The sequence below is a fragment of the Epinephelus moara genome, chromosome 5, assembly GCF_006386435.1.
Source record: "Epinephelus moara isolate mb chromosome 5, YSFRI_EMoa_1.0, whole genome shotgun sequence".
NCBI classification, from domain to species: Eukaryota; Metazoa; Chordata; class Actinopteri; order Perciformes; family Serranidae; genus Epinephelus; species Epinephelus moara.
Window position 1 is genome coordinate 13,689,111 of NC_065510.1, and position 26,880 is coordinate 13,715,990.

At 41.6% G+C, this 26,880-nt stretch overlaps 2 protein-coding genes across 2 annotated transcripts in view; one reads left to right on the forward strand and one right to left on the reverse strand.

The window, feature by feature from the left end:
* The window catches only part of tmem176 (transmembrane protein 176), a 20,199-nt gene extending 5,654 nt beyond the window's left edge, over positions 1-14,545 (reverse strand). The window contains exons 1-6 of the mRNA XM_050045613.1: positions 14,498-14,545; positions 4,970-5,098; positions 3,116-3,226; positions 2,824-2,880; positions 1,362-1,508; positions 1,112-1,228 (exon numbers count right to left, since the gene is read on the reverse strand). Of these exons, the coding sequence (XP_049901570.1) occupies positions 1,112-1,228; positions 1,362-1,508; positions 2,824-2,880; positions 3,116-3,226; positions 4,970-5,098; positions 14,498-14,530 (594 nt within the window). The 5' untranslated portion in view covers positions 14,531-14,545. The remainder of the gene's footprint in view (positions 1-1,111; positions 1,229-1,361; positions 1,509-2,823; positions 2,881-3,115; positions 3,227-4,969; positions 5,099-14,497) is intronic.
* Positions 10,250-26,880, forward strand: si:dkey-9i23.16 (uncharacterized protein LOC571915 homolog). Its single transcript, XM_050045617.1, has 6 exons — positions 10,250-10,390; positions 20,972-21,056; positions 21,163-21,273; positions 23,658-23,714; positions 24,574-24,753; positions 25,036-26,880. Exons 2-6 carry the CDS (start codon positions 20,976-20,978, stop codon positions 25,141-25,143), a joined length of 537 nt encoding a protein of 178 aa, XP_049901574.1. The 5' UTR covers positions 10,250-10,390; positions 20,972-20,975; the 3' UTR covers positions 25,144-26,880.

Here is a 26,880-nt window from a genome sequence, read left to right on the forward strand (position 1 = left end):
GTGTCTCTTTGTAGTCATTTTGTGTCTCTCTGTGGTCATTTTGTATCTCTTTGTAGTAATTTTGTGTCTTATTTGTGGTCATTTTGTGTCTCTTTGTCGTCATTTTGCATCTCTTTGTAGTCATTTTGGGTCTCTCTGTGGTCATTTTGAGTCTCTTTGTAGTCATTTTGTGTCTATTTGTGGTCATTTTGTGTCTCTTTGTGGTCATTTTGTGTCTCTTTGTAGTCATTTTGAGTCTCTTTGTAGTCATTTTGTGTCTCTTTGTGGTAATTTTGTATCTCTTTGTAGTCATTTTGAGTCTCTTTGTAGTCATTTTGTGTCCCTCTGTAGTAATTTTGTATCTTTTTGTGGTCATTCTGTGTCTCTTTGTGGTCATTTCATCATTTAGAGCCTTTTGTAGTTGCTTTGTGGTCATTTTGTGTCCATTTGATTGGTTTGCCCATTTGCGTAGTCATTGTGAGTCTCTTTGCAGCTGTTTTGCATCTCTTTGTAGTTGTTTTGTGTCTCTTTGTGGCCATTTTGAGTCTTTTCCGGGTCGGTACATGTCTCTTCGAGAGGCTAGGGGAACACTGATACTCAAAGTACAAAACAAATTCCCAGTGTGAATCAACTTGTTTGTATTGTGAATTATAAAATGGTTGGCGGGCCATTCAGTACCCTAGTATGGGCCAGATTTGGCCAGCGAGCCATAAGCTGAGTATCACTCATCTACAGCAGCTCTGTCTCTCAGTGTTTTGGATTGTAGTAGTGCCAGAGTGGAAATTCCTCTGTTTACACCATCATGAGTAGCAGTAGTTGAGTCACGTAACGTCAGGTCATGCACTCTCAGCTTTTTATAATTTTAGAAGAAGCCAACGTCTAAATGCATTTTGCACTAAAACACAGAGTCAGTGTCAGCTGGTATTTACTACGTCATCGCCATAGCAACAGACACAAGACAGTAACATATTGAGCCTTGTCAAACTGTTACAAGCTGAAAGTAAGATATTATCATGCTACAGATTTATAAGCAGGATAATAATATAATCACACTGTAGTGTACTTTGACTACTCATGTTTTGAGTAGATTAATCAAGACTTTGCTAATTAAGAAAAGGTGTTGGCGTCTTACAGCGTACTGTCCGAAGCTGTGTCTCTGCCTGAAGAGAAGGAAGCTTAGAATGGCAGAGATGACTGCCTCTGCCAGACTGAAGACAAGGAGGGATGTCTTTAATCCTCTGCTCAGCTTCTGTCATAAAGGACAAACAGCATTCACATTAACTTTTAAGGTCGGTCAACATTTCCATTGGACACTCTAGCGTTACCCACAAGACACACTTTAGACACGACAGCATGGTGACACGAAAAAAGCTGATACCAACCGTGGCGTAGTGTATCTTGGGACAATTGTCATGCCCCGTCTTGATGCAGGGCACATCAGGATTTTTGTGTATGTCCACAGAGTAGATGATTAAAGCCACCACTGACAGCACAGTGGACACCATGCTCACTATCAAACACACCCACAGCTGAAAAAACACAGACAGAATTTTATCTTTTTAAACCTTAGAGAGGGCAGAAAAGCAGTAGCATTAATATGAGCAGCTGCTGTAGTACCTGTAGCAGAGACATAGCTGGGGTTCAACCCAAGCTGTTTTTGGCCAGTCACAGATCTTTGAACGTGTTGAATATTTGTAGGTTGTTATGTATTGATTCCAGACTCAGAGAGTAGGCCTCTCATGTATCTGATCAGTAATTAGATTGAACCAATTTCACCAGCTCTGCCTCCAGGTATCTTAAAGCGTAAAGCTGAGGTAGGCAACTTATTTTAGAAGCATTTTTTAAATATATTTTTGTTGAAATTCTCTTTATACCCCAATAGCCATTATCTGTGGCTGTTGCAGGCCTGTAACAAGCCCATCCAATCATTTCATTAGAGCCAAATGACATGATTGGATCAGATTCTCTGTAGGAAAGAGGGGGTTCCTATAGCTGTTCCACAAAAGTAGGTGCCCGTGCATATCCCTTTGGTGAAAGCCTGATTCAGTGCAGAGAAAGTTGCTATTTTCAGCAAAGGCAACAACTTCCTACACTGCAAAGCAACCCAAAAAAAGGAAGACGGACTTATCAAAAAGAGTCTAAAAGAGAGTCAGACAATAAAGGAAATAAAACGCGTTAATATTGGCAAAATGTTCCAGAGATGGAGAGAATGTGCGGCTCCTAGCTCATGTTTATGTTGCTAACATTAGCTAGAGCCTTGAATTACAGTGTGCCCTCCCCCTCACACTCTGCCACAACAGACTGTGTCACTGGGAGAAGCGCGGGCAGTAGCTATAAAGATGGAGCCCCAGTCAGCAGCCGCAGCGACACAAATCCAGCCAGCACAAACCCTGGCTCCAGGGGACCAGACTGTCCCAACTCTCTGCCAGATCAGCCAACACATTAGACCCAGCACTGCTGCTGGCCACCAGCTCGCTGTGACATCTGACACTGGTCTGGACGAGGAGCAGTCCAAAGCTCCAGGGAACCAGGCAAAGGGACGGTGGGGTAACTAATATTGGCTTGCTCTTGTTTTGAGAGAGAGCAGGGCATTGAGGTACTGAGTGAATGTGCTACATGCAACTCTACAATGAAATAAGATGACATAAATCAGTATAGCAAACACTGGGTTGCTGTATTAATCGTGTGCTCATACCCATGGTCGTCAGGTGGGAGGGGCTTAGGACAGAGATACAGGAAGAGAGAGTATTTTCATTTTTGGCCTTTTACAGATTTTTGCCTACCCCAGCTTTAAGCCTGATGTGATTCTGCTTATGTAAAACATAACAAAACCTATAGACTCACAGTCCTCATGGTGCAGCGTTTGTCCAAGATGACTGCAATCACTCCTGCTGTCATGAACTGGAAGCACACACACACACACACACACACACACACACCCAGGAGACAGAAGACAGTCAGCGCAGAGGAACATTGCATTACATCACAATATTAAGATCCCTGTGCTCAGCTGGCCAAAGCCTTTAAAAAGTTGTGCTACAAGTTATCATTTATCTTAGGGAGACATGATATCATTAGAAATCTAAATGAAGTCAGAGGAAAAAGCAGAATAAAGCCTTCAGACACACAGACTCACCGCCAGTCCGCTCCACCAAGGAACTCCAAAGCGGACCACCTCAGTGATCTCGGTCAAGTGAAGAGGGATGGAGTAGGACATGATCATCAGCCCCAGCATAATCTGACTCACCTGGAACACACACACACATCAACCTTGTGACATCAGTGATCCAGGATCCAGCTGGCTAACTAGTTAGCAAGACTTCTGTAAAGGATTAGTCACGGCTTGGCAAAACACCAAACACCTCCACAATGACTGTATCATCAAGCTGATGTTGAGCTAAACACAGCAGCTGCACTGGTCCCATTAGACAGCTCTCAGTGTGAAGGTGTGGACATGTGAGGCTCTCAATGCAGAGGCATGTCTTCGATGGCATACCATGGACGGTGGATTGCCCCCTCCGGGTTGGGAGAGAGTTACCTTCTCAAGCGAGGGAGTTAAAGTATACCGGGGACTTGCTCACGAGTGCGGGTACAATGGAGCGTAAGGTGGAGTGGCCTTTTGGTGCGGCTTCTGCAGTGCTGCGGGTGCTGAGCTGGAAGGGGAGCTTTCGATTTACTGGTCCATCTAGGTCCTAACCCTCACCTATGGTCATGAGCTCTGGGTACTGACCGATAGAATGAGGTCACGGATACAAGCAGCTGAAATGAGTTTCCTCAGGACGGTGGCTGGGCTCAGCCTTAGAGATAGGGTAAGGAGCTTTGACATCCGGAGGGAGCTCAGAGTGGAGCCGCTGCTCCTTCGCATCAAAAGGGGTCTGCTGAGGTGGTTCGGGCATCTGATCAGGATCCTCCTGGGCGCCTCCTGTTAGAGGCGTTCCAGGCACGTCCCACTGGTAGGAGGCCCCGGGGCAGAACCAGAACATGCTGGAGGGATCACATGTCTCATCTGGCCTGGGAACGCCTTGGGGTCCTCCAGGAGGAGCTAGAAAGCGTTGCTGGGGAGAGGGATGTCTGGGGTGCTTTGCTTGGCCTGCAACCCGGCCCTGGATAAGTGGATGTAAATGGATGGATGGAAGGAGGTTCTCTTCTCAGCACTTTATATTTTGGCTTCATAAAACCTGAACCTTCAGAAGGAGAAGATAAAAAAAATCTTTTTGACAAAAATAAAAACTGAACTCTGATCACTTAAAGGTCCAGTGTGTATGATTTAGGGGGTTTTAGTGACATCTAGTGGTGAGAATTGCAGATTACAACCAGCTGAAACTTCTCCAGGTTAGGTTTCCTTTAGCGTTCATTGTTCAGGAGGTTTTTACCAGGAGTCGAATTATCCGCAGAGGTCTCTTCCTCTCCAAAACAAATGGACCCATTAATAACAACCAATAAAAACACGGAAAAAATCAGTCTCACATTACAAATCAGTGTTCTGCCAAAGCTGTTCGACATGTTGTAGATGTGCACTGCAGTACCAGCATTAGTCCCCCCTAATCATAGCATATTAGGATGGGACTTGGCAGGAAAAAAGATACCACTTGAACAATGGAAACTGTAAAGAGATTACAGCGTGCAGAGATGAGCTGGTGAGTTTACATATTAGGAACATATACTGCCCAGTTCCTTATACTGATGGGATAGTGGCGTCAACAGAAAGTTTCACTTCAGCTGCATGCCCCATATAAGATAAATGGTTGTGGTTGGTCCAGCATGTTTCAAGCCACTGGAGGGGGACCAGGCACATCTACCAGAGCAAATAAAACACAAGTTCACAAATGTCTGGTTCCCAAGCATTCTCTTCCTTAAATATGAGCAAAGCTTGGTCGTTTCCTCAATCGACCCCTACAAAAAAACTTCCACTCGTCCCTCTACAGCTCCGTGTGGTTTCTGTGTGGGAATGTAACTAAACTCACACAGTGACAGAGATTCCTGGACTCACCCCCAAAGATTTGGGCTCTCCTCTCTGGATAGCAGCGCGCAGAGCCTGCTGTGTATCAGTCAGCTTGGCAGCATTTGTATCCTGCAGCACCTGGACCGTCAGATCCCTGGAGACTGCCACCGCCATCACCTGCAGAGGAGAGCAGCGCCCACTTACCAGCCTGCAGCATCATCTTACAGATCACACAAAGGACAACTCCAATGTAACATTTTTTTTAACACTATCAAAAAATATATTCATAACAATGCTCACCGAGTATTTTATATAAAATAATAAAATCTCTTAAATTAATAAATAAATCAGCTTGTACTTTGCAGGCAGATTGTTAAACACATGAGAACTCGACTGAACAAATTTCATCTGCCTAAACCCTCAACGTAAACATCATCACCCACATTCATTTCAGATTTAGGACTTTTTTTTTTTTTGAATGGTACAAAACATTCAAGCTTGAGTTGATCCCAATGCTCCTCAGGTGCTTTAACCACACCCTTAAGGAAGGCAAGATGCCCCAATCTTGGACTGAGGCTGTAATATCAATAATCCCTAAGGAAGGCAAGGATAAGGGAGAATGTAGTTCATACAGGCCAATATCTATTTTGAATACCGACTATAAGCTATTCGNCTTAAGGAAGGCAAGATGCCCCAATCTTGGACTGAGGCTGTAATATCAATAATCCCTAAGGAAGGCAAGGATAAGGGAGAATGTAGTTCATACAGGCCAATATCTATTTTGAATACCGACTATAAGCTATTCGCCTCAATTATCGCCAAAAGGATTGAACACATTGTCTCTGAACTGATGGATCCAGACCAAACGGGGTTTGTCCGAGAAAGACAAACACAGGACAATATTAGGCGAACCCTTCATGTGGTTGACTATGTGGTTAAAGAAAAAATTAGTGCAACGCTGATCAGTTTAGATGCTGAGAAGGCGTTCGATTCGGTTGGGTGGGGCTACCTTTACCAAGTATTGGAACGATTTGGCTTTAATGAAAAATCAGTACAATGTATTAGATCACTTTATTCAAACCCCACCGCTAGAATAAGAATCAACGGACACCTAACACAATCCATCAAGCTAGAGAGAGGCTGTCGCCAAGGTTGCCCCCTTAGCCCCGCCCTCTTTGCACTTTTTATTGAGCCCCTAGCCCAGGCAATAAGGGAGGATCCAGAGATTAAAGGGATTGTAATGGGAGATAACGAATACAAGATAAGTTTATTCGCAGATGACATTTTGCTCACCTTGACAAACTCAGAGAGAAGTGTACCTAAATTGATGTCCCTTTTGAGACTGTTTAGCTCATATTCAGGATATAAATTGAATACACACAAGTCCCAAATACTCACTTATAACTTCATACCGGATGCTGACTTGCGAAGCAGATTTGACTTCAAATGGGACACCCCTGCTATCAAATATCTGGGGGTTTGGATCCCAAAAGACATTTCCAATATATATAAAAGTAATTATGGACCAGTTATTAAGACAATCAAAGCAGACCTTGACAGATGGACCATACTGCCTCTAGACATGTCTAATCGGATTGAGACAATAAAAATGAATGTCCTCCCCCGGTTGATGTACCTGTTCCAGTCACTCCCTGTTGAAGTCCCCCCTAAAGATTTTAGTGAATGGAATAGAATGATTTCAAGATTTGTGTGGAACAGTAGGAGGCCCCGAATTAAATATAAGACTCTACAATTATCCAAAGATAAGGGCGGACTTTCTCTCCCATGTGTGGAGGATTATTTCATTGCCGCCCAGCTGAGACCACTGGTATGCTGGTGTAATCCAAACTATTCAGCCAAATGGAAAGATTTGGAATTAATACAATTTGAATCACCAGCACAGTCAATATTAGGTAATTGTCAACATCATTACCCTTACTTGGACAAGTTAAACCAATGGACCAGAGTCGCCCTTAAGGTGTGGTTTAAAACCTGTAAAAGGCTCCACCTTGAGAAACATGCAAGAATACTGAAGTGGGTGGCATATGATTTAGAGTTTATACCATCGGGTTTAGATATGCGATTTAGGCAGTGGGCACATAATGGTATAACAGCGTACTGCACTATAGCAGGTGAGAATGGCTTAGAGTCTTTTACCTACATCTCAAATAAATACAGACTGGGAAGAGAAGATATGTTCAGATATTTCCAGGTCAGAGACTATTTCAATAAAGAAATCAAACAATTAGACAATATTGAATCCAATTTGATTAATATATTTACTGATGCATATAAGGCTAAAGACAGCAAACACTTAATATCACAAATTTATAAAAGACTACAAAACTCCAAAAGCCATTCCACTTTCCAGGTTAAGCAGAAATGGGAGAGGGAGTCTGGTCTGGAGATATCTGAGGATGACTGGAGGGATATTTGGGAAGGTCAGGCCAGGACCACCAATTCCAGAGCCTGGCGAGAATTCTGCTGGAAGAACATAATAAGATTTTTTATCACTCCAAAACTGAAATTTAAACAGCAGGGTTTCCGGGGTCAGGATATATGCTGGAGGCAGTGTGGAAAGTCAATGGCAGACCACTATCATGTATTCTGGGCCTGCCCCCTTATTCAACCATATTGGCAAGAGATTGCTGAAGAAATACAGACAATTTTCGGACTAGAACTAGAGTTTTCCTTTATTGCAATGTATCTGGGTAAAATCCCAGATGGACTTATGGCCCAGGATAACTATCTTTATAAAGTACTCTTGGCTGCGAGCAAGAAGGCCATTACACGGAAATGGCTGCAAACAAAGCTGCCATCAAGGGATGACTGGACCACAATTGTTGATGATATACATCGTATGGAAAAACTAACCTTCACCTTAAGATTACAGGCTGAGCAGTATACAAAGTACTGGGAAAGGTGGACTTCATATTCTGTGGAATGTAACTCACTGACTGTGTGAACATAAAATCCTGTCTTGTACTAATGTATACCCTAAGTCAACCTGTTTGTTCTCTTTTTTTTTTTTTTTTTTTTTTTTTTTTCTTTATTGTTGTTGGAAAAACCTGAAATCACCAATAAAAAGAAAGTTACAAAAAAAGATTTAGGACTTTTTTTAAAGAACTATACCTGTAATTCTGCATGTTTGACCCCATTTAGTCCAAACAACATAATGGCTAACTGTTTTGCCACCATATTGCTGTGTTTTAGAAATTCAGATGCTTTTTTGTCACCTTTGCAGGCAACCACTGGTTTCCATTTATTTTTGTGTGATGTGAAAATCATGAAAATAAATGCAGGCTTCATGTTCAATGTGACTAATGACACAATTTAGGCAGGCAAGCAGTCTCTTGATTGACTGTCTTCTTGCACAGAGGGGAGTGGAAACCAGTGAGTGCCTGGAACACTGGGATACACTGCTAATACACACTGGTATCAACTGTTGAGCTGGTTCACATTTTCAGACAGCCTGGAGACTTCTGCAGCCCAGTCTCCAGAAGAAAGTGTTGGCATTGTACGTTTCTGCGATATGTTTTTACATTTGCATGTTTGCATATCAGCGTTTCTAATGTGACATAGTATGTGAGCTGACTTTGTCATCAGGAGGTGGAGGGGATGGTGGACAATGTGATACTTGTCACTACTATTGTCAAACAACACCAGTTGTTTATTACCAAGCCTGCTGTGTTTCCAGCTGGGATTGTGCCACCAAAACAAATTCAAGGCCAAAACATGATCTTTTTTTAACCATAATCAAGTTGTTTTTGTGCCTAAACCTAACCACAGGTTGTAAAGTTTAAATGTATCCACTACATTATAATGTAACGTACCCACGGTCTGCAGAAATGTACCATACCAACATTTATTCTAGCGATTGGTTTAGCTTTTGACGGCTCTATGTTCACAGTTTTGTAACATGATACATGATATACGGTTGCCCCACTAGTAGAAACAGATTTGTGTATTTTGTTGTGTTGCTGCTTTTGGCTGGCTCTCATAAAAGCACAGGACCATTTCATGAGGAATAATCTTATTTTTCTCTTTCTGCTATCAAAGTGTTGCTCTCTCTTTAATGACACAGGTTGATTTCCCAAATGTGGGTGATGTTACACATTGTCACAGATGTAAAATATCAGAATCAGAAATACTTTGTCGATCCCCAGGGGGACATTAGGATTTGATTCAGTCACTCAGGTGCAAAGAATAGAAAATTAAAAGAAGTAAGAATAAGAGTATGAAATAGAAGTATGTAAATAAATAGCAATAAAATAAAACAGATTAAAATGAAAAAATTAAAATCTGCATTATGCTACAGTGTTTAACACTAGTACTTAAGATATTAAAAGTAAGTAAAAAATAAAATATATATACTCACTGTGCTGAGGCTGTATGAAAATGTAACTACAATATATACATCAGTAGAATAAAACAACATTAGCATACGAGTAAACATAAGAAATATGTAGTTATGTGCATTGTATGTTGAATAAATATATACATATAAGAGGTGAGAAATATTGCACACTATTTCCCACTCCTATTGAAAATCAAATAATGGCGGAGGTGTGATCCAACGTTACTGTGCAACAATCAAATACAGTTGGAGGTAGCACCAGTCTGATGATGATAAGGTCTCCGTTTTATATGAAACACAAAACCGACTGTCACTGCCATGGACTCCACCATCTCCCACCTCTGGTCCAGGCAAACTTCTCCCATGTGCGCTTGAATCCAGTCGGAGCTTTACGCAGCACTGTTACTACTTCTATCATTGTGCAGCAGCAGTCTAGATGATCGTTAACGTTTACGCGCACATTACGCACGATTTGATTAGAGCGTATTGCGTAAGCTCCTCGCTCATTTGACTTGGGCTGAAGGCCACGGTGTTTGGGAAAAGCTGGTACCGTGCGCCTGTTCACTGACACAGCCTATCAACAAATCATCTCCTTAATCACTACAGCATTCTACATATTAAAAAGACTTTACGCACAGTCTTAACACCAAAGCCCCTCACTCTGGCAGTAACAACAAACATTTGAGCTGCTGTCTTAGTTTATGAGAAGACACAAAACGTCTTATTCCTACCTTTTTTTCCCCGAGATAAGATTATAAATGTGTCCTCCTTTTAGGTTTAGGCGTCTATCGACCACTCTGTGTCCTCTGTTTTTTTGCAGGCGGATGCTTGCGGGGATGTGTTTATTGGAGAGAGAGAGAGAGAGAGAGAGAGAGAGAGAGAGAGAGAGAGAGTGGTAGTTTGCTCTCCGTCTGTACCGTCTGTGGATGAGAATCAGCAGAGCTCCTCCTTCCTTAGTTTCGCGCATTCCAGAAGTCATCTTGTTGTCCGGAGTTTTCACCATAAAAGTTAATCTGAAGAACCGTTTCCTCGGTGTGACAGCCTCTACAGACCCTCTTGGTATCATCGAGAGACGACTCAGGCATCCCTGCACTGGAAAACATTTAGTCGATGTAAGTAAATCTCTGCTTCATATATGTGACACTGTTTTTTATCATTTAAACGTTAGAAAGGTAAACAGACAACAATAAGTGGTCTCGTGCTGTCCATAAGTAGGACACTGACGCATTTGAGCTATTGTTTTGGTACAATTGATACCCGTCATCCACTATTATGCGATTATTTGGAGTTAAACTCTATGGTTGGTTTTTAGAGTTTAAAAAAATAGTGGCGCTAATATTCCAGTTGGATGTTATTAAACTATTGCAGAAGAAGAGGGAGCAACAAGATGACGTAGTTAAATGGGAGATTATTTTTTATGCACCTTCAATACCTGTGTATTGGCTACTCTGTCTGTACCCATATGTACTCTCTTTTTAACTGTCTGTGTGCATGTACCCTGTCTGTATCCAGATGTACCCTGTTTATAACTGGCTATCACGAAAGCTACCTGTCTTATTTTTTCTTATTCTATATTGTCCTATGTCATGATAAGAGTGATAACACATGCTAGAGAAGCTATTGTGCACAGATATAAATACAGGTGTGCCTTGAGATGTTTGGCTTGCCCTTTGGTGTGCCTTGTGCACAAAAAGTTTGAAAACCACTGATGTAACAGAATGCAATTTTTGAATCGCAGAAGCTGTGATTATTACCACACAATCAAACCAACCAGAAGATTGGAAACATTTGGCTCCGTGAACTTCACATGCACACACATGCTGCCTTAGGCTCCATGTGACATATGTGAATGAGAGCAGATGAATAAAATAACCTGTAAAATGCCATGCCACTCACAAGCTTTGATGTGAGCAGCACCACCCTGTGAAAATAGCCAAGGCCAGTATTAAATGCAGTCCACATGTTAAAATATTACCTATTTTAAGTATAGCTCAGTGCATGATGTATGTATGGAAATGGCAATTGGAGCAGAAAGTTGTCAAGTGGTAGTAAATGCACAGTGCAGGGTTCAGCTTGAATTAACACTGCAACTCCGCAAGACCTAAGTAAAGTTCCTGTGTCTTGCTTCCTTCAACTGTTGGGTAAATTTAAGTGAAGTGAGCATCAATGTTGGCCCTGAAAGCAAAACAAAGTCTCCCCTGTGCTTCCTGACTACAGTATGAAAGCTGATGCAGGAATACGTTTTTTCTTCGATTATAATGTTTTTGTGATCGTGAGAAGCCAAAATCGAAATCATGATTAAAATTCGATTAATCGTCCAGCCCTAGGTGGAACATGTTAGTAGATGGAAACGGAGAAACCAGGTGATTAGGGTAGGTGGATGGAGGGCTGGATGCACCGGGATCTGGACACACACACACACACACACACACACACACACACACACAGCAGAGGAAAACACACAGCAAACAAGTCAAAAGCAAAAATTATGAAATACCAACAAATTCTGCATCTAATTAAAAAAAAAACCTGCAGTTAAACAACTTGAAAATCATCACAGAGGTTCCTGGGGACCTGTGGTACAATAATATTGTGGAGTGTGCTGATGACTATTGTAACGCGACTATCTGACGTGAACAATTAGCCGCTGAGAGGGTACATAGGGATCTGTCCGACACGCTAAATCCAACACTGACTTCAGTGTCTGATCTTCCATGTCCTTCTGATGTCTCTTGGCCAGAGGTTACTAGCACATGGCCAATTGAGACCTCGTAAGTCATGCTTAAAGTCAAGTCATGTCCGGAACAAGCAAAATCAAAAAGTAATCCATTAGGAAGAAAAAACAAGCAAAGTCAATGAGAAATCCGTCAGGACTCCCCAGCTTCCTGAAGAAGACAAACCTTTGTAACAGGCCTGTCGAGACAGCTTGTCTTGGTCTTGATCTTCACTTGTTGTACAAGTCCTCTTTTGTCTTGAACAGCCTCGACAACTCTCCCCATGATCCACGAGTTACGGGGTGCAGAGTCATCAACAATGAGTACGATGTCATCAGGAATGAAGTTGCGCTTGACTCTGTTCCACTTTTGACGTTCCTGAAGCTGTGGCAGGTATTCTTTTGTCCATCTTTTCCAAAACAGATAGGTCATGTATTGCTTCCATCTGCGGACAGCATAGACATCCTCCTTCACAAAGACACCAGGTGGTAAAGACGGTTGACCTTTGAGGAGCAGAAGATGGTTAGGACTCAAAGCCTCAAGGTCATTAGGGTCCACCCAAGGCCTTTCCTGCACAACTCTTGCGAGATTAACTTAGCCTTTAACACCACTGGCACCAGCACTCCAAGTGGGTCGTAGACCATAGACAGAATCCCTCTACGAGTTAAAGGTCGATCTTGAATCATGATCTTGAACTTTAACACATCGGATTCCACACACCACTGCACACCCAACACTCTTTCAACAGGGAGTGTGTCATAGTCCAAGTCCAGTTCTTTCACTTCCTTTGCTCTCTCCTCTTCAGGTATATTAGCAAGCACATTTCGACTGTTGCTCGTCCATTTCTTCAGTTGAAAGCCGCCTGTGGCACAAATGGCTCGAAGGTCACGATAGAGAGCTACAGCCTGAGACTCAGAGGGCACTGAAGTGAGACAGTCGTCAACATAGAAACTGTGCATAATGGTATCCACTGCCTGCTGACTGAAGGAATCTCTGTGATCCTCAGCACACTTTCGAAGAGCAAAGTTCATGCAACTTGGAGATGAAGTTGCTCCAAAGAGATAGACTAGCATCCTGTACTCTTCCATGGGTTGAGAAAAGTCCCCACCAGGCCACCAGAGAAACCTTAGCAGGCTGGAATCTTCCGCTGGCACACGCACCTGATGGTACATGGCCTCAATGTCTGCCATCAAAACAACAGGCTCCTTCCTGAACCTGGTTATGACCCCGATCAAAGAGCTGGTGAGATCAGGTCCTTGTAACAACTGTGTGTTCAATGATGTCCCTTGGAAAGATGCTGCACAGTCAAACACCACTCTGATCTTCTTCTTTGGATGGTATATCTCCATTTCAAGCTTCCATCGCTCTTTCCTTTTTCTGAGCTCCTCCTCCATCTGCTCCAGATCATGCTTGTCCTAAAGCAATCTTTGAAGAGCAAGAAGAGCAGCCATGTCAGCTTCAGCTTTAACACATGCAGCGCTAGTAGAAGTGCTTGAAGTCCAAGTACTGCTTGTTCTAGATTTTGAACCATGCTGTTTGCCAATATTTGAAATGCTATCACTTGGCTTGATTTCATCATGTGTTATTCCAAGTACGGCAGCCTGATCTGAGAGAATTTCATTATGAGACTGTAGCTCATTCACATCAAGCATTGGATGATTTTCCAACGCCTCCTCATTGAGCTGTGGCTCATCCACTTCCTGGCTTGGAGGTCCTTCCAATTCCTCATTGCTCCTCTGTCTTGAGAGCAACCTGTCATTTTCAGAGAGCCAGTATTCCACATCCTTAATAAAGCCATTGTTGTAGTTGTTGATGCTTGCAAACCACTCATTTTGTCTTGACTGCTCATCCAGATGTATTAAATCCATCAGTTCTGAGTGCAAGGATGTTAAATGCAGATGTAGAGGCCTCAGAACATCCAGCTGAATTTGCACTTGTGTGCTGTTATCATCATTTTCCATGAGCTTTTTCAAAGCATTGCTAACACCCTTAATTTTATCCAGTCTGGTTTTGCGTTCCCTCTGAAGCTTTTCAATTTTACCCGCCAGGGCCTTTTCAGTGAGCTTGACAATCCGTTTTCCATTATCAGCATCAACAGCACCTCTTGCAGCAGAACCAACATTTGATCCACTCATACTGGCAGCAACCAGCGGCAAAGATGCAATGAAACGTCAGTGAGCGTCCGCCACAATCCACAAATCAAAACATTGAAATCCAACTTGCAACTTTTCATCCAAAACAGAGCAATCCAATATTGCACCCACATGAAAGTTGAGCAACGTCATAGAAATGTGTAAATTATCCTCTTCCTTCTCCGCCACTTTAATGTCCACAAGCAAATGATCCACATTCACTCCACAGAAATCTGACACGTGCGAAACGGACAACGGCATCAATAAGCAATCACAGCATCCATATCCATCCAATATTGCAGTGCCAACTTTCAAACTGTGTCCAACCAAGAACAAACTCACAGCATGAACAAATTGCGTTGGTTACACATACCGTGTATTGCTGCGTTGCGATCCGTCCGTTCATTCATTCAGATTTTTTTTACTCACGAGCGACTCCAATGTGGCTGCGTGGTCCGTCTATTTGCGTGGACTTGTCCAGCTTGGCATCAGAAGAAGCAAGGCTACAGGCGTGGGGATCCGTGGCCGCTTTCTGTTGACAATGTAACGCGACTATCTGACGTGAACAATTAGCCGCTGAGAGGGTACATAGGGATCTATCCGACACGCTAAATCCAAAAACCGACATGTGCGTTGATGCATTTCTTTGGATGTTTATTTTAACCCGCAGTTAAAATCAATACAACACTGCATGACAGGTGGATATTTGCATTAGGCTAAGTGATTGGATTAAATCATATTGCGGTCAACAGAAATTAACAGCTCCTACTTTGAGGTCATCCAACCAACTTTTGTTGGAAGTGCCCAGGTCTAAGTATAAACACTGGGGTGACCGAGCCTTTTCAGTTGCTGCACCCAGGCTCTGGAATAAGCTCCCCTGCGACATGCGTGCTATCTCTGGCCTGGGCCTCTTTAAATCAAGACTTAAAACTTATTTATTCAGGATGGCCTTTAATACCCAGTAGTGTGGCAATACTTTTATTCTTTTATTCTTTTTATTCTTTTATTCTTTCATTCTTTTTTATTCTCTCTGTAAAGCACTTTGGTTCACCTGTGGGTTGTTGTAAAGGGCTATATAAATAAAGTACATTTACATTTACATTTACTCCCTCTCTCTGACAAACAAAAAACCTGAATGACAAGCAGGTGCAGGTGATAATACTGTCTTCACCCCGCCCAGTGACACACGCATAAACACACCTCCACACAGACACATACACGCGCCCACAACTCCCCCCAGTGACCGAGTGACAGATGTGCAAACAAAAACACTCCTTGCTCCCACAACTATGATTTATTTTTCAATGAACAGTATATGGCCATTGGAGTATAGAGTTCAGAGTTTAGGAGGTGCACCTGAATGCACCATGAAATCCTCATCTGTGCATTGTTTAATAAGTGAAGAGCAAAGTGCAGGTGACTGCAGTGCACAGCTGTCTCGCCATATCTAGTTAAATACAATGTAAAACTTTATTGGTGTGTTACGTGTTGATCAACGTAACTCCCAGAAGACTTCACCTCAGGCTCCTCTATGTCGACTTCACCATGCTCCAGATAGACAAAGTAAACAGAGTGCCCTCTTGCACACCGATTGAACAGTTTCGCTTCCTCTGATTGGATGGTCAGTTGGCAACATGTTGATTGGCAAGTCAGCTCAGGCGTAAAATCAGGGTCAAGTCATGCGTGTGAGGGTACGGTCACACATGTGCAAAACACTGGTGATTATTCGCCTCCCTTTCACTTCCATTCAATGCCAGTAGAGGGGTGAATAAAATATTTACTTCTGGTTGCAAAGCAAATTCACATCTTCATATTGCATTGAGTTTGACTTCGGTAAACTTTGTTCGGAGGAGATGGTGATTGTTATCAAGTTTAACCAGCTGATATTGTGTGACGTAAAAGTTGACGGTTATCAGACCGTGTGCATTTGCTTATCTATGATATTGCAAAAAAAGCAACTGGACATGTATCTCCCCTTTATTTTAGTTATTTTCTAAGGGGAGACTTTTTACACATACTTCAATTAACAAAATGGTTTCAAGTTTCAATTATAGCAATAAAACATTTGTTTAACCAAAAATTACCCTTCCATCTTCATTCCTTTAAGGCTCATTCTGACTGATAATAATATGAATTCTGTAATACTGTAATACCGCGATATTTTATATAACTGCGATATTTTCTGAGACGGTTATCGTACTGTGAAAATCTCATACTGCTGCAACCCTACAGCACACACAAAAATATTTCTACCGCCATAAAAACCTTTTGCAAGTGCAAATTATATCTGTGTGCACATTCACACATGCACAAAATATTTCTACAGTGGCAAAACGTTTTCACACGTGCAAAATATTTACAAAAACTTTGTGGACATGCAAATTATATGTGTATGCACAAACCTTTTCACAGATGCACAAAATATTTTTACAGCTGTGAACCTCTATTATACATTCATTAACTTGAATTTGTGAGAAAAATACTTGTAAACAGAATTTCACATTCAAATATTAATTATATATTATACCTGTATGTACCCCTGTGACACAGAGAGGTTCGCCTCATGTACCTCTTCTCGTCTGGTGTGAATAGTCTCACAGGATAAATATGGTGTTAGTTATGTTAAGGACATGGTGATACACTTGTAAATCCCATGTAAATCCTCAACCCCCCTGAGCAGACTGCCACATTAATAACCATATGGTTAATGAAATACATCAAATGAACCGAGGGACATATGAGTGCATAAAGAAACATAAGCCAGTTTGTTTCTAGACCACTCATGTACAAAATGTTCCCCTCACTTCTGTGGGGCCTTGTTAATTCATTTTATTATCAACTCCCCCCCTCCCCTTACTCTCAGACCCCACTCTTTTCTTCCTCTCCCACCCTTCCTCCTCCTCTCCTCTTCCTCCCACCACATCTGCTTCTCATCCTGCAGCATTCCTGTCTTTCTTAAGAGGATTGTGACATGTGGTTCTGATGAACTAACACACCAGTACACTCTCTTTCTCTCTGTTCCTTTTCTTCTCTTTCACTACCTCATTTTGTTCCCTGTTCCTCAATCCCTTCCCCTCTGTCCTAACAGATACACACAGGAGAGACACACACAAATACAATTGCACAATGACAACACACACGCCTCTTGGTTTCATTGGCTTCTCGTGATCATGTGGTCAGTCTGTGTTGTTTTTTGTTTTTTTTAATCTTTTTTTTTTTATGATTGCTCCTCTTCCTCTTTGATTATTTTCACCTTTCAAACATTATTCACTAATGACAACATTTTTTTTTATTTCTGCAGTCCCACTAATTTTAATGAACCATCTCACTGTATCTATCCCACTTATTTTAGTGTAGGGAAATCAGATGGAACAAATAGCCTGCCCTGTAACTGTTTAGTGGGCTTTAGGTTAATATTCAAACAGGTGCTCTGTCCTGTACATTGCAGATCAGTAGATCCACTATAGCTGTGTCTCAATTCAGGGGCTGTTTCGAAGGCTGCATTTGAAGACTGATTGCGTCACATCAGCGTGACCAAGGCTGTCCGATTTCGAAGGCTCCTTCAAATGTGGCCGAAAAATGCACCCTTCTTTCCCAGAATTTGGAGGGTGGAACGGATGAATCCTTCATGGCCCAGCCTATCTCAAGATGCATTGTGCACTGGTGTTAACAGTTGTTAACTAGCTAACAGTTAACTGTTGTTAACATTACTATTAGAGAAAAGCACACAGTTTAAACAATCTTAATTTAATAAGTTTACTTGAAAACGGTCCTCCATCAAGCTGAAATATATCAAACGGCGGTGTCTCTGGTGGAGAATCATTTCCTCAGGTATTAAATTTAAACTATTACTAGCTTACTCCTTCTTTCCTTGAGTGCAGCTGGTTGCTAGGTAATAGTAACGCCGACCAGTCGGGGCAAGAACAGTTGGTGATGCAACCAGGAAATCCTCTGCAGACCGGACTGTCCCATTTCAGAAGCTGTTCGATGTGGCTGATGGGGTCTTCAAGGGACGTGGCAAACTTCGACCATGAAGGCTTCAGGCTTCAAAGGCTGCAGCCCCTGAATTGAGACACAGTTTATGTCTGACTGTTACGCGGCATTGACTCGGTATATCATTACATTCTGCATATCCCCTCCAATCATTAGATTCAAACACCCTACTTGATGTTGCGGGAGCTTTGGAAGTTAACAGTCAACAAGTTCCCAGCCACTTTGACATCATGCAAATGGACTCATGAACAGTCCATTTACCAGAAAAAATGTTGGCATTTATGTTGGCTCTTATTGGTTGTTTTCATTCAGGTGTGGTGGATTCTTGCAAATGCCATCAGGAGCACTAGGAGGAGCCAAAGCAACACGATTCAGCAAATATGACAAACAGTTATTATTTTATAAAAGTTACTACGTTAATTTGTTAGCCACTTATTATTTATGATGGGATTAAAAGTCTAGCGTGGGATTTAGTGGTATCCAGCTGTGAGACTGTGGAATTGAAACTTCTGTGTGCATGTATGAGAAACTCCAGTTAAGTCCAGCAGGAAGTGGTGCAGGAAGTATTCAAATCCTATGTTTAGCAATGGTTCCTAAACTTTTTCTGGAGATAAAAATATTGTCGCACACCCCCTCCCAACCTACCCCGGTCTAAAATAGCGTGGAGCATTTTAAGGCACAGATGCTTTTTTAATAAAGTGACTCTGTTGTGCTCAACAGTTGAGTATATATTTCTGGAGCAGGCTTTGTGTTTGGGATGTGAAGTCTCTAAGTAGCAACCTAACTTGTTCAGATTAACACTGTAAGAAGCTAATAATTTGAGAATCACAACACACTGTTTTCTCTCTTCATTACTAACCAGTGGAGTGGTGAAGCCGAGGGTGAGATATGTCTCATCATATTTTCTTGTCTCTGTTTGTGACCTTTGGTTTGGATTCATTGTCTGCTTTATGTTTCTTTGGCAGTCCTTGCACAAACTTCTCAATGCTTTGCTTGCAGTGCAGAACCATGCATCATTTATATTTACTGTAGCCTTGCCCTTGCAGTGCTCTCCCACCCCTACCCCTTTTATAACTCGGGCCTGCCCCCCGGTTTGAGACCCAATGCTCTATTACATGTTAAAGTCCTGCACTGAAAATGTTGCTTAAGTAAGTCATGCATAAATGTAGACAGGATTTGCTGTAGTTGAGGTAGACCTCCTTTTGGACTATGTCTTTCAGGACTTTAATTAATGATTAAAGTCTTTCTGATTCTGGAATTGTATATATTGTCCATCCATCTATTTTCGTAACCGCTGATCCTCTTGAGGGTAGCGGGGGGGGGCTGGAGCCTATCCCAGCTGACAATGGCCGAGAGGCAGGGTACATCCTGGACAGGTCACCAGACTATCACAGGGCTGACACATAGAGACAGACAACCATTCAGAGTCACCAATTAACCTGCATGTCTTCGGACTGTGGGAGGAAGCCGGAGTACCTGGAGAAACCTCACTATGACACGGGGAGAACATGCAAACTCTGCACAGAATCACTCCTGGGATTGAACCAGGAACCCTCTTGCTGTGAGGCGACAGTGCTAACCACAACACCACCGCGCCGCCCTGTATATATTGTGTATACTTTACAATGGCTTAGCTCCACCACCACTTGCAGCCTATATCAGCAGAAGACCAAATATGAATCGTGTCACTCGGGTTTAATAAGAGGAGACTGTAGGATTCCACAGAGGAAAAGTGCTTTTAGTCAGTCAGCCTGGTCTGTAAGAGGTTCAAGGGAGTGGAATATAATTCAGATTCATATCAGATAACTAAACACTTATATATCTTTTAGAAACCAATTAAAACAATGGATGATTAATACATACACACGTAAGTACTAAACTCGTTTCTGCTGCAGCTAATATGTCCTGCTGGTGTTGCAATGTTGTTCCATAATGAAATATGTCACTACTGCCTCTAGTGCTTTTAAAAATTGTATGTCTGTGTATGTTTTGCCTCAAGTTTTAGCATTGAATCACAAATTTCATGATCACTTTTCAACTTTTTGATTTTTCTCTCTTTTTTGTTTTGTGGTTTGCTTTTTTGTGCTTTGCTGTATTTTGGGTAGCCTTGTGTAATATCTTGGCCAAGGGACTACAGAGTGTAAAATAGCCTTTTGGCTAATTCTGGCATTTTTATACCATGTGTATGTATTCATTTGCACTGTCCATTGTTAAATAAATGAAACTTTATTTGCACTTTTTGTATTTGGACCCCACTTTGTATCGCAATTGTTGCACAGTTGCCTTCCCTTGGAATAAATAAAGTTTTATTTTATCTCGCTATGGATTAGTTGGTTGGAAAATAATTCCAAATCTTCACATTCCTGAAGCTGGAGCTGTGGAATATTTTCCATGTTTTCCATTCCTTCTGTATTTCCAGTCTAAATAATGGTCAATTAAGACAACAGCTGTTTGTATGTTTTGTGGGAACAAATCTGAATTTGTAAAGCAACTAGTAACTAAAGCCGTCAGATAATGGTAGTAAAGTAAAAAGTGCAACATTATCCCCCTAACATGTGGTAGAGTAGAAGTAACAAAGTGGCATGACAAGAAAATTAGTACAAGTACCTCAAATTTGTCAGAAAGTAGAGTACTTGAGTAAATATTTAATTCCAGCAGATTTCACTCAGCTGGTGGTAATGCAGTAAAATTTTACATTGCACATATAATGCAACATAATATTGTGTGTATGTTAACAGTGACTGTAATCTAGGGTGGTGTGTGCTTGGTTTCTTCATAACAGAAGTGGATTTGTGGGGAAAAAAACCTCTTCACAACAGATGAGTGTATCTGACTCCAGTTTCCTGTTTTGCAGTAACATGTCCTCTGAGGGTGCAGTGGCAGCAGCTGGACCCAGGTTACATCGTCTCTTCCCCTGGTTTGACACTGAAAGTGCTGCGGTGAGTTTAGGACACCACACAGTTAACTTTATCGGAACTGGATTGTCTAACTTCCTATGAATTGTTATGCAGTAGAGTGTAAAGCCAAATCTCTGTGTCTGTGTAGGTGGTGACCATCTTGTTGGGGCTGTTCCAGATTCTGTTATGTGTCCCGCTGGCTTACATTGAGCAAACTTTGCCAAAACTCTTTGTGGCGCCACTCATCTTTGGAATTCTAGTATGTACTTCATGATTCTTACTCTAATTCTTATACTGAATATCTGTAGTGTCAGCAGCTTCACCTAGGCTTATCACAATTACGACATGATTGCCTAATCATTTTTTTAAAAAAAATATATAAATTTTGCATAATTGTTAGAATTGTTTCAACGATTTAAATAAACATAAGTACCATATTTCCAACATGTATTTACACTGTTTGATGTTTCAAGGCACCATTTTCATTATGTCATCCCGTTGTGCCCTCTTCTGCAATGGTTTAATGGCACCTGACTGGAGAAATAGCTCCACCCTCTGTTATCTTGAGGCACATACCTCCCACTATTCGCACAGTGGTAGTGGATGTAAACTTCTTTTACTAATTTTCTGTCAATTTGGTCAGAATTTTTGCAGCTATATTTGAATAGAAATCTGGCTAATGTTAGAGATGTGTAACCAATGCATCAAATAAAATGTGAATTAAGTGTGTTTCGGGCGGCAACCACCAAGGCTGAAAAATAAAGCCAGTGCAGAAGTGTCAAAAACTGCAGTTCCTTGAATGGCCACTTGAGGCTGGCTCCAAAACAGAGTAAATCTCCATGGACCCCCATGTTAAAATGTCCAAGTTTACAGCAGAAATAAACATGTTTACAGACATGTTTACAAAAATGGTTTTGGTCTCTATAGCTAATTTCAACATTCATGACGCAAATGCATATTTAGGGGGGGCCGCTTGAGTGAAAGACTGTCTGCTGGGCCTCATCACAGTCTCGAGTCAGACCCACCCCTTGCTCCTCCACAGCTCCCACCTCCTGTCCAAATAAGGTCACTGATGGCTCCAAAAAAACAAGATGATGATGGCTGAAATGCCGAACTCAAGGCTTCAAAAGGGCAGTCTTCAAACCAGTGGGTGACATCATGGTATCTGTGTCCATTATTCATGGTCTATGGTGTGTTTCCATCAGCTTGGTTATGGCAAATAAACTGTCTACCTGACGTAGCCACCATGACGTCACCCACTGGTTTGTGGACTCCCATTTTGAAGCCTCAAGTTTGACATTTCGGCCCGTGCCATCTCTGTTTGTGGGAGCCAGAAATAAACATATTTGGACTAGAGGGAGATAATTCTTATGCTAGCTGCTGGCTTGGTTAGCACAGTACATCTATGGTTACCTGTGATAATACTAAGGCTAATTCTTGGTAGTGAAAAACAGGCTTAAAACCATTAAGACCAAATGTACTTACCGGAAAAAACGTAACATCTGACTCCATAGGGGGTCTTTTATTACAAAAGACTGTTAGTTTAGACTGTTTTTAGGTGACCAAAATGTACAACTAACACACTGAAATAGCAACAGCTACGACTATGCCGATACTCTGGTAATCTGGGGTTACGTCATGGTTACACTACCTAACCAGGGTTGTCACTGTGGTAGCATGGATGGTACCCACCTGTCACCTAGAGTTGCCACACCCTTAAAAAGCATAACTTTAAGTTTTAATAACATTGACATTGGTGAGTTCTATATAAATTCACCCTGGCACAGTTACGTACGAAGAAATAAGCTACAGAGACCAAAACCGTTTTTGTACCAGGCCTTAAACATGTTTATTTCTGCTGTAAAGTTGGGCATTTTAACATGGTGATCTATGCAGATTGACTCATATTTGGAGCCAGCCTCAAGTGGCCATTCAGAGAACTGGTTGGTGTCATTTTTCAGTACTGGAGGTTTCCGTTTGTTGTAAACCTATTTAAATCTATTTACAGCATAAACTATAAGAAAAACACAAATGAGTGTGTAACCTTTTCAGTGACACTGAGAAAGTTTTGTCGAATTTTGTCGCTTCCATCCAGATTTCCTAATTAGATAATAAAAATGATAAAAATGCTTGGATGGCTTTGTGTTTCCTCGCTGCAGCTGTCTTTAACAACTTTATCGTTAGGCTACATTAAGTAGACCCACACAACAGTTTTAGAACAATTTGATCTTTGCTGCCTAGTTTGACAGTTTGACCGCAGTTCATGAGCAGTAATTGATATGATCGACAGCTGTGCTCAAGACTCCTCAACTCTGATTTGTCGTTTGAATTCATGAGCAGTAGATTCTTGCAAATGCCATTAGAAGCACTACGAGGAACATGTTTTTTTTTCACAGACTATCTGTCTCATCTTCCATCTCTACCTTGAAGCATGAAATCACTCCATGCATAGAAAGGATGCTGTTTTAGTGTTAAAATGGATTTAATAATATATTGTAAAAAAAAAAAAAAAAAAAACCTCTGTCCTTAACACTGATGAAAGCAACTTTCAGTAAAAAGTCCAATATTGTGTGTGTGTGTGTGTGTGTGTGTGTGTGTGTGTGTGTGTGTGTGTGTGCGCGCACACGTGTGTGTTTGTTGTAGATCGTAGCAGCAGGATCCATTACCTTTGCCAATGAAAGGAACTCCAACAAACTACTGGTACGTTCACAAACAAGCCAATCTAAAGATTCATGAGATTTTGATCTCTCTGTCTCCAACGTCTGTATTTCCATTCAGTCAGCAAACATGTCTCAAGTGTTACATTATATAATATAAGAATATAAACTCATAATATTACAATTATGTGGCATAGTCAGCCTAACGCATCAGCCCAGTCGCCAGACTAACATGTTGACATTGTACATTTCTGCAAACCACGAATACGTTACATTTGCACGTTTCATATGTATCATATCAATGTTTCTAAAGTGACGTAATATATGAGCTCACTTTGTTATCAGTAGGTGGAGGGGATGGTAGATGGCGGATGCCAAGCTGCAGGCTAAAAATCAGATGTTTTTTAAAGATGTGTCACTGTTTTTCCAACTGCTTTTTAGGCAGCGAACACAGGCGTTTTTAAGCGACTGTCACTGTTTTTGCACCATGGATAGTGGCACAAAGACCGGCTGTTTTTTTTAACCGAGACATTGGTGCATTTTCTGCCAGGATTGTGCCCCCAAAACAGGTCTTTTGAGCCAAAATGTGACCATACCTAGCCTAATTATAACCAAGTGGACTTTGTACTTAAACTTAATTACATGTACACAACTTTTCCTTGACATAATAAGGTAGGAATGTAACGTATCAATGGTTCGCAGAAACATGCCAACATTATTTCTGGTGATTGGGTTGAAGGCATAAGTGAACTGACTATTTTAATTTTACTTGTAATAAAAATTGTAATAATAATAACAATAATACTTTGTAAGTGTTTACGGTAATTTTACATTTTCAAGTTTACACTAATGTAATCGGTGTATTGGTGTTTCATCGTGCACTTGACTGTCCTCCTCCACAGCTTCAAGGTTGTACATACAGTAATGCGGTTTGCCTGCTGGGGACGCTGCTTTCTTTCTGCCTGTACTGCTACTGCCTCAGCACTATCGGAACACCGATTTGTGAGCCCATACCCACGCCCAATTATCATTACTATGACTACAGAGCTCAATCTTCTGGGTGTGTTGAGGAATTCCTGACGGTCAGTGTGCTGCTTTCAGCGAACTTTTCTTTTCTGAAGTGAAGACAAAAAAAAAAAGAGAAGTAAACATTTAATAGGTTTGAGAATGGGCTGAATGGGGGAGGTTAGATGATGGTTAGATGAGATGAGATGGGGGAATGGTGATGATGATAAGGAAAAATCAATGGGTGCATAGATACAGTAGAAGGATGGAAAGATGAGGTTGCAGAACCATCACATGTCTGACATAAGACTTACTTTATTGTGTGCAAATATGATATAGATTTGTTTTGTCTCTTGCAGGCCTATTCCAAGTCTCTGAAAATACTGCTGCTGCTCTACAGTCTTGGAGCCCTGGTCATGCAATCCATCCTGTCTGTCTCTGCTTTCAAAACTCTCAAAACAGAGTGATACACAAACACGTGTGCCATACATGTTGAAATCCTCAATATTAGCAGTAGAATTGAAAACCACTCATGTAATTCCCCTCACAAAATTTTAAAAGTGTCGATTGTGTAGATTTCTGTTTTAGTAGTTTGGTGTCTCTTGATGAGGTTTCATGATACAGATCAGACTATTTAAACCAAAATGTCTCCTGACATCTCAGAGTCTGTTCGCACCTGGTAGTGACGTGTCCTGGGTGATCCGATCACTAGTGGACAGTTTTAGAGGCTCGTTTATGCTCAAAATTAGATATAGAGGTGGTGGAGAGCCTTCTGTTCGTGCTCTGCATTCTTTTTGTCCATATTTGTGCACATTTTCTAAAGGCTTACGGATACGGACGAAACAGATCAGTACCACTGGAGATTATGGAGGCAGTGTAGCGTAGTTAAAGCAAGATATGACCATAAGAGACGACGAAGACATTTAAATAATGGCGGAACAGAATGAAATGGTAATATAATAATATATAGTAATATATATTGAAATTATTGAGAGGGATTCTCCGTCCTTACGTCCCATACATGACGTCCCATACATGACGTCCCAGCTCTCACCTATGGTCATGAGCTTTGGGTAATGACAGAACAAATGAGATCACAGATACAAGCAGCCAAAACGAGTTTCCCCAGAAGGGTGGCTGGGCTCAGCCTTAGCGATAGGGTAAGGAGCTCGGGCAACCGGAGGGAGCTCGGAGTAGAGCCGCTGCTCCTTCGCGTCGAAAGGCGTCAGTTGAGGTGGTTCAGGCATCTGATCAGGATGCCTTCTGGGCGCCTCCTGTTAGAGGTGTTCCGGGTACGTCCCACTGGTAGGAGGCCCCGGGGCAGACCCAGAACACGCTGGAGGGATTACATATCTCATCTGGCCTGGGAACGCCTCAGGGTCCCCCAGGAGGAGCTGGAAAGTGTTGCTGGGGAGAGGGACGTCTGGGGTGCTTTGCTTGGCCTGCTGCCCTAGCGGTTGATATGAAATGGAGTCTTCATCCACATGTCAGGATGTAAAAGCAGCAGAGATCTGCGCCATCTACAACGCTGCCTCCATTAATAGATAGAATATTACAACCTTCTCCATTGTCGTCCATTTGTTGTTGTGTGAAAATTTTGACTCTGCCCTCTAGCGCTATCTATTGGCTGTATCTATGCCCTCATAAACAACCTGTGGAGGTAAAAGGGCAGTCAGTGATGTTTACGTTTGAAACAGCCATATTTATTTTTGTAAACAAAGGGAGTATAAATGAGCCTCAAGTCTGTCTGTTCACACCTGCCATCAGAGTGTGTCTCAAGTGACCACTTGTGATCCAATCTCACTTCCCCACTCTGTATGCAAATAATCAGGTGCATCTCTCAAAGTGACTGCTGAACCTTTTCAAGGCAGAAAATATGACTATGTGACAAGATGAAAAAAGTGTATCACTGTAACTATTCACAAAGAATCTATCAGCAACCTTACTCTTTATAACTATGTGCATATTGTTTTACCCATAGCAGATATACTAATAAAACCCAGTTTGGGGACAAAAGAAGAAGTTCCCTTATGTAATTGCAGTTTTATGTGAAAATGCACAGCCTTGTATACTGTACATACATTTGTTTGTTTTACAATTACATTGACGTTTTTTTTATAATGTTTTGTAATGTTTTACATGTTTTTAAAATTTTATAACAAATCAAATATAAAGAAAATAAATATACTGGATGAACTAACGAG